This window comes from Capricornis sumatraensis, chromosome 20 (genome assembly GCF_032405125.1).
Source record: "Capricornis sumatraensis isolate serow.1 chromosome 20, serow.2, whole genome shotgun sequence".
Taxonomy (NCBI): domain Eukaryota; kingdom Metazoa; phylum Chordata; class Mammalia; order Artiodactyla; family Bovidae; genus Capricornis; species Capricornis sumatraensis.
In genome coordinates this window covers 52,658,445-52,667,510 of record NC_091088.1, presented here as the reverse complement: position 1 = coordinate 52,667,510, position 9,066 = coordinate 52,658,445, and the positions used below count along the sequence as shown (strand labels likewise).

Sequence of the window (9,066 nt, the reverse complement as noted above, 5' to 3'; positions counted from 1 at the left end):
TCTCCAGGCAAGAATACTGGAGTGGGTTGCCATTTCCTTCTCCAGGGGATCTTCCTGACCCATGGACTGAACCCGAGTCTCCTGCATTGGCAGGCGGATTCTTTACCCTGAGCCACCAGGAAAGCCCTCCACAAATAATAATGGCAATTATGAAAATGAGTGTATCAATGATAATAATGAACACCTTTTACTAGATATTTGCCACATGATAGGAAAAGTTCTGAATATTTATTAATTCATTGAATCATCACAACAAACCAACACATACACCATGATTATATTTACTAATACATGAAAAAGAAAACGTCACTAACATATTTAAGTAAAAAGTTAAAAAAATCTGGAAAGATTAATAATATTGATAATGGTGGTTAATTACCTTTCTCATATGAGACTGGGGTTAGGCTTGGTGAAAGGAATAAGACAGTTTACAAGGACAAAATGTAGATAATTTCACCAACTAAAGTAGATGTTTTAAAAGGAAAAAGCCAAAACATCCAAAGATAAACTTTGGGTCATATTAATCAAGGAAGATTTTATAACCAAAAACAATTAGATGCAACCATAACATGAATAATAAGGTCATTTAAAAATGTCATTAAATATATCAATAAAAATAGTAAAAATCTCTATATACTGAAATAGCAATCATATTTTTGACTATATTATAAAAGCAGGTAAAGGTACAACATGTGTACCATGACGACATTTTCTTTAAAAACAAAGTCTGGTAGGATTTGCTCTACCAATTGAGAGTCATTATCTATAGATGGCATAATTACAATTAATCCTGGCTTTTTTAGTTTCTAGTTTTCTGATATTGTTTTCTAGTAAAAAAATATAAATGTGTGAAATGAAAAAAAAGGACTAAAATTTACTTCAAAAACAAGATTATAATTAATTCTACAAAGAATTAAAAAATACAAAGTCACACAGTTTAAACAGTGTGATACTGGTGTAAGCACAAACATATGGATAAGAGAAGAATAGCCTTGAGACTCAAGCAAATATAAACAAGAATATAATATATCACCAAGAAGGTAGAACAAAACAATAGGAAAGGATAAAACTGTTGATGTGACATTAGTACAAGATGGGGTGGGGGAGTAGAGGGGTGGAGACAAACAAATATCAATTTAGACTGCAAATTCCTAACTTAGAGTAAAATATATTTGGATTAAATATATTTTAAGAAATATATTTTTAATATATATGTATTTTATAAAGTAAACAAAAAATAGTGAGAGATGGTAACTATCAAACCTGATTTTTTTGTTTGTTTAAAAGATCAGGAAGGTGAAAAGAGCTTTAACTTTTATTATTCATCAGTATGGATTCCCTGATGACGAATGAGATCTGAGCCACTACTAAATGCCTTTCCACATTCCTTACAGTTAAAGGGCTTTTCACCAGTATGAATTCTGAGATGTCGAGTAAGGTTTGAGCATTTATTAAAGGCCTTTCCACATTCATTACATTCATATGGTTTTTCATCTGTATGAATTCTTTGATGTTGAAAAAGCTGTGAGTTCTGAGTAAAGGCTTTCCCACATTCAAGACATTCAAAAGGTTTCTCACCAGCATGAATTCTCTGATGTTGACGAAGTTGTGAGCTCTGAGTAAAAGCCTTCCCACATTCCTTACAATCATAGGGTTTCTCTCCTGTGTGAATTCTCTGATGATTAGTAAGTGCTGAGCCACTACTAAAGGCCTTGCCACATTCTTTGCACTCATACGGTTTCTCACCTGTATGAATTCTCTGATGCTGTACAAGCTTTGAGCTCTGAGTGAAAGCTTTGCCACATTCCTTGCATTCATAGGGTTTCTCACCTGTATGAATTCTCACATGCTGAAAAAGTTGTGAGCTCTTAGTAAAGGCTTTTCCACATACTTTACATTCATAGGGTTTTTCACCAGTGTGAATTCTCTGATGGTCAATAAGATTTGAGCAATAACTAAAGGCCTTCCCACATTCCTTACATTCATAGGGTTTCTTACCTGTATGAATTCTCTGATGCTGAGAAAGGTATGAGCTACAGCTGAAGGCCTTTCCACATTCTTTACATTCAAAGGGTTTTTCACCTGTATGAATTTTCAGATGTCGAGTAACATGTGAGCCACAGCTAAAGAATTTCCCACACTCTTTACATTCATAAGATTTTTCGCCAATATGAATTCTCTGATGTTGAAGAAATTGTGAATTCTGACTAAAGACCTTTCCACATTTCTTACATTCATAGGGTTTCTCTTCATTGTTAATTTGATGTAAAGTAAAGAATGTCTGTTGAATAAATGTGGGCATGTACTCATGAGTGAGTATTTCTTGGCTGAAATGCCCATTTTGAGATCCCAGTTGTTTTTCAAAGTGACTTCTATATTCCAAAACATCTCTGAAACTGGAGTATTCAAAGCCATGTTTTCTAAGTCCCATCATTTCCCTCTGGCATGATTCTATTTCGTAAACTTCCTTCTTTAGCGATAATAACTTGGTTTCACACATTGATTCCAGAGCTGAAAGAAAATGAAAGGTAAATATTCTTCTCCCACCTCATTTGTGAAAAGGTAAACTTGTATAAGAGAAATGGAAAAATTAAAGTAAAAACAATATGTGGTAGTAAATGACACAGAATTTTCAAGTATATCTGCTGAATCTGAAAAATGGACAAGAAATACACAAAAATGAATGAGATGTAAAGCAGGAAGCAGCAGGCAGAATCTATGGAAATAGAAAACCACAATGATTCTCAAATATTGATGTGGACCAGAGTCATTTGGAAAAGTTGATAAATATACAATGCTGCAGAGTACATCATGAGAAACGCTGGACCGGAAGAAACACAAGCTGGAATCAAGATTGCTGGGAGAAATATCAATAACCTCAGATATGCAGATGACACCACCCTTACGGCAGAAAGTGAAGAGGAACTAAAAAGCCTCTTGATGAAAGTGAAAGAGGAGAGTGAAAACGTTGACTTAAAGCTCAACATTCAGAAAACTGAGATCATGGCATCCGGTCCCATCACTTCATAGGAAATAGATGGGGAAACAGTGGAAACAGTGTCAGACTTTATTTTTGGGGCTCCAAAATCACTCCAGATGGTGACTGCAGCCATGAAATTAAAAGACGCTTACTCCTTGGAAGAAAAGTTATGACCAACCTAGATAGCATATTGAAAAGCAGAGACATTACTTTGCCAACTAAGGTCCATCTAGTCAAGGCTATAGTTTTTCCAGTAGTCATGTATGGATGTGAGAGTTGGACTGTGAAGAAGGCTGAACGCCGAAGAATGGATGCTTTTGAACTGTGGTGTTGGAGAAGACTCTTGAGAGTCCCTTGGACTGCAAGGAGATCCAACCAGTCCATCCTAAAAGAGATCAGTCCTGGGTGTTCTTTGGAAGGACTGATGCTAAAGCTGAAACTCCAGTACTTTGGCCACCTCATGCGAAGAGTTGACTCATTGGAAAAGACTTTGATGTTGGGAGGGATTGGGGGCAGGAGGAAAAGGGGACGACAGAGGATGAAATGGCTGGATGGCATCACTGACTCGATGGACGTGAGTCTGAGTGAACTCTGGGAGTTGGTGATGGACACGGAGGCTTGGTGTGCTGCGATTCATGGTGTTGCAAAGAGTCGGACACGACTGAATGACTGAACTGAACTGAACTGAGGCATAAAAGATGACTAGTTGTATATACATCTATATGAGCTTATATGTATATGTAAGAAACAAAGTATATCATCATACTATATGTATTATACAAAGTGGCTAATTTTTTTTTTTTTTTTACCTCCATTAAAGGTCTCCTAAGAGAAATAAAAGCATACAGGGAAAGATTCTTGGGCTCTCTGGTATAATAAAGTATAAATTTGATTTTTGTTCCTAGTTCCTAACAAAGAGCTTCAAAAACCCTTTGAATTTACTGAGTGATAGCAGTGTTTTCACTGTGCTAATGAGGTGACTCATGGTGGGTCCCCAGATTTAGGATGGGGACTGTTCACTAGAAAGACCCAACATATGATGAGAGGGCTGGGATTTTCAGCTACTTGACCCCTGGGAAAGAGAGGGAGGCCAGAGATTGAGTGGCTGATGCCCTAATCAATTATGCCAATTAATTATGCTTAAATATAATTATGTAATTGAGCTCCAGTAAAAACTCAAGACCAAAGTTCAGTGGAGTTTTGTGGTTGGTGCTTCACCAGGAGGCTGACACACTTTGACTTCACAGGGAGAGGGTGTGGAACCTCTGTATCCAAAGCCTACCAACTCATCTGATATCCTTTATAGTAAAACTCCAGTTGTAAGTATAGTGCTTCCCTGAGTCTTCTGAATTGTTTTAGCAAATTACTGAGCCTGCAAAGGGGCATGGAAATACCTGAATTTATAGTCAGTTGGTCAGAAGTGTGGGTAGGACTCACAGCCGGGGTCAGGAGTGAGAGCACAGCCTTGTGTAAGGCGGACTATTAACCTGTGGACTTTATGCGGACTCTGGGATGCTGGGAGTCAAAAGTAAACTGCAGTTCACCCAGCTGGGGATAAAGAAGAATAGGGTCCATAATAAAGGACATATTGGATGTGAGGACATATTGAAAGTGATCAGAGAGTTAGCCACATGGGAGACTAGCCTGAGATAAGTCTAAAGTGAATGCGTGCTCAGTCACTCAGATGTGTTCAACTCTTTTTGATCCATGGACTGCAGCCCACCAAGCTCCTCTGTCTGTGGGATTTCCCAGGCAAGAATGCTGGAGTGGGTTACCATTCCCTCATCCAGGGGATCTTCACGACCCAGAGATCTAACCTGTGTCTCCTGCATCACTGGCATTGGCAGGTGGATTCTTTACCACTGTGGACTGGGGAAGCCCAAAGTCTAAGGTAGTGAACTAATTTGATGTGTGTAGCAGTTAGGGAAGACTCAGAATATGTTATGTGCTGGAGATTCAGTGAAAACACTGTTTGCCTTTGAAGTTTGTGATGCTGATCCTGGGACAAGAGAGAGATTTGCTCATGTACTAATACCACCACAGTGACTGGGAAGGGAGGCCACTGAAGTTTAAGGCATACAGAGAGAAAAAAGACACAATGCAACAGCATAAGAAACAATACGCAAAATGAAAAGACAACCTACAGAATGGGAGAAAATATTTGCAAGTGATGCGACTGAAAAGGGCTTAATTTCCAAAATATACAGATAGTTCATACACCTCAATATCAAACAAACAAACAAACAAAAAACCAATCAAACAATGGGCGGAAGATCTAAATAGATATTTCTCCAAAGAAGACATCAGATGGCCAATAGATATATGAAACGGTGCTTAGCCTAATCACCAGGGAAATGCAAATCAAAACCACAGTAAGATACCACCTCACACCTGTCCGAATGGCCATCATCCAAAATTTACAAAGAATAAATGCTAGAAAGGGTGTAGAAAAAAGAAAAACCTTATACACTATTGGTGGGAACATAAATTGGTCCTGTCACTATGGAGAATAGTATGGTGGTTCCTTAAAGAACTGAAAATAGAGTTATTAATACCATATGCTCCAACAATATCACTCCTAAGCATATATTCAGAAAAGATGAAAACTATAATTCAAAAAGATACATACATCCCAATGTTCACAGCAGTACTATTTACAATAGCCAAGACATGGAAGCAACCTAAACGGCCATAAACAGATGAATGGATAAAGGTGATATACACATATACACACCCACACACAATGGAATATTCCTCAACCATAGAAAGAATGAAATGATGCCATCTGCAACAACATGGATAGACTAGAGATTATCATACTAAGTAAATGACACAGAGAAAGACGAATACTATATGATATCACTTGTATGTGGAATCTAAAAAAAGAAAATTATACAAATGAACTTTTTTACAAAACAGAAACTTATAGATCTAGAAAACAAACTTATGGTTACCAAAGGGGAAAAAGTCAGAGAGATAAATTCGGATTTTGGGAATAGCAGATACACACTATTATATATAAAATAAACAATAAGTTCCTACCATATAGCACAGGGAACTATATTTAATATCTAACAATAAACCATAATGAAAAGGAATCTGATTAAAAAAATATGTATATTTTGAATCACTTTGCTCTACACCAGAAACTAACACAACATTGTAAATCATCTATCAGTTCAGTTCAGTTGCTCAGTCGTGTCTGACTCTTTGTGACCCCATGAATCACAGCACGCCAGGCCTCCCTGTCCATCACCAACTCGTGGAGTTAACCCAAACTCATGTCCATCGAATCGGTGATGCTATCCAGCCATCTCATCCTCTGTCGTCCCCTTCTCCTCCTGCCCCCAATCCCTCCCAGCATCAGAGTCTTTTCCAATGAGTCAGCTCTTCACATGAGGTGGCCAAACTACTTGAGTTTCAGCTTTAGCATCAGTCCTTCCAAAGAACACCCAGGACTGATCTCTTTTAGGATGGACTGGTTGGATCTCCTTGCAGTCCAAGGGACTCTCAAGAGTCTTCTCCAACACCACAGTTCAAAAGCATCAATTCTTCAGTGCTCAGCTTTCTTCACAGTCCAACTCTCACATCCATACATGACCACAGGAAAAACCATAGCCTTGACTAGACGGACCTTTGTTGGCAAAGTAATGTTTCTGCTTTTGAATATGCTAGCTAGGTTGGTCATTACTTTTCTTCCAAGGAGTAAGCGTCTTTTAATTTCATGGCTGCAGTCACCATCTGCAGTGATTTTGGAGCCCAAAAAAATAAAGTCTGACACTGTTTCCACTGTTTCCCCATCTATTTCCTATGAAGTGATGGGACCAGATGCCATGATCTCAGTTTTCTGAATGTTGAGCTTTAAGTCAACTTTTTCACTCTCCTCTTTCACTTTCATCAAGAGGCTTTTTAGTTCCTCTTCACTTTCTGCCATAAGGGTGGTGTCATCTGCATATCTGAGGTTATTGATATTTCTCCCAGCAATCTTGATTCCAGCTTGTGTTTCTTCCAGTCCAGCGTTTCTCATGATGTACTCTGCATAGAAGTTAAATAAGCAGGGTGACAATATACAGCCTTGATGTACTCCTTTTCCTATTTGGAACCAGTCTGTTGTTTCATGTCCAGTTCTAACTGTTGCTTCCTGACCTGCATATAGGTGTCTCAAGAGGCAAGTCAGGTGGTCTGGTATTCCCATCTCTTTCAGAATTTTCCACAGCTTATTGTGATCCACACAGTCAAAGGGTTTGGCATAGTCAATAAAGCAGAAATAGGTGTTTTTTTGGAATTCTCTTGCTTTTTTGATGATCCAGTGGATGTACTTCAATTAAAAAAATATTCTCAGGAGTTTCACATGAGGATTGTAAATAATAATAAGACACAGTGCAAGATACTGCCATGGAAGGATGACAGGGGTCATAAGCAGACTAATGAGAGCTGAGTCCCAAAACTGACAGTTACTCACAACAGGTTCCAGTGCAATTATTTAACCTTTTTAGTCCCCATTTCTTCATCTGTAAAAGGGAACTAATCCTTAATTTGTGATTACTAGGAAGATGAGGAAAAGTAGAATAAATGTTGTTGAGTAAAGTGTTCAGTATATGACAGCTAGTTGATATTTTAGGCAAATTAAACAGTTTGAAGACATCAAAATGGAGCCTACTAGAATATCTCAAGCCAGAAACAGGGAATTTATTTCAGTATATTCTTCTCCTCCTACCTTCATAGGACCTGTCAGCAATTTCATCCAGTTAACCTCCTCAGGAATTTTTAATCTCCACTGCCAATGCCCTCTTTCAAACCAGAATCATCTCTAACTCAGACCACTCAAGTAGACGCCTAACCCAGATCCCCACCAAGTTTTCATACTCTCTAACCTATTCAAGGGCCAAAATGACATTTGGCCCCGCCTTCCACTGCTCAAAATCCATCAAAGACTGAATAATATAGTTCCTGCTTGTCTTTCCAATCTCAAGTCACGCTCTGCTTTTGCTTGCTCCTGTGGGTGACAACACTGACTTCTTTCAGTTTTTCAAACACACCAACCCTTCCCCTCTTAGAAGGGCCTGCACAAGGGTTCTTCCCTTTGCCTCGAGTTTTCTTCTCTATGAACATATCTAAGACTGGACGTCCCTGGTGGTCTAGTGGTTAAGACTCTGCCTGCCAATGCAGGGAACATGGGTTCCATCCCTGGTCTGGAAATATCCCAAAAGCCAAGGAGCAACTAAGCCTGTGTACCACAACTACTGAAGCTGGTGCGCCCTAAAACTCATGCTCTATAACAAGAGAAACCATCACAAAGAGAAACCTGCTCACCACAGTTAGAGAGTAGCCTCCACTCACCACAACTAAAGAAAGCAGCAATGAAGACCCAGCACAGCCATAAATAAATAAGTAAAATTAAGTAGTAAGTCCTAGCAGTGAGCCTGTAATTCTGAAATAGTGATGACTACAAATGATATTTCAGTATGTCTACAATAACAGTAAAATGATATGAAAATATCTGTGGTTTCTATTCATGTCACAGTCACAGGAACTACTAATACTATCATGGTTTGCTGCATACATCATAATAGGAAGACATGCTAAATTTCAATTACAGATTACTAGATATAAAGATGCATTTTTTTTTTCATCCAAGTTCATGAGTTTCCTAAATTCTATCCAAAGGAATCCAAAATTAGCAAACTTTGAGTTAGAGAGATCCTTTAAAAACATGAAGTCACTCCCCTGTTCAAATCACCTCACTCAGAATGGAATGGCTTTACATCCCAGAGGAGCCTGGCAGGCAGTCCAGAGGATCACAGAGTCAGACATGACTGAGCGACTGAGTACAAAATAGAATTCAAAGCCCATACCAAGGCCTGTAAGACCTCAAGTTATCTGCAGATACACCCTTCCTCCCACTAGCACCGAGCACACAAACACACTTGCATCCTGCTACTTTGCTGATATCCTTTCACATAATTCCCTCTTGGCTCATTCTGTTCCAATCACAAAGACAGGAGCCAAAAAGCTCCTAACTCAGGAACTTCGTTTTTCCTGATCCTTTTGCCTGAATGTCTTCTACCAGACATCTACATTATTTG

The 9,066-nt window shown here is 38.6% G+C and overlaps 1 protein-coding gene across 1 annotated transcript in view; it reads right to left on the bottom strand.

Moving 5' to 3' along the window:
- Positions 1 to 1,318: 1,318 nt before the first annotated feature.
- Positions 1,319 to 9,066, bottom strand: part of LOC138095962 (uncharacterized) — a 406,275-nt gene continuing 398,527 nt past the window's right edge. Inside the window, 1 exon segment of the mRNA XM_068991959.1 lies at positions 1,319 to 2,245. Coding sequence (XP_068848060.1) covers positions 1,319 to 2,245 — 927 coding nt within the window.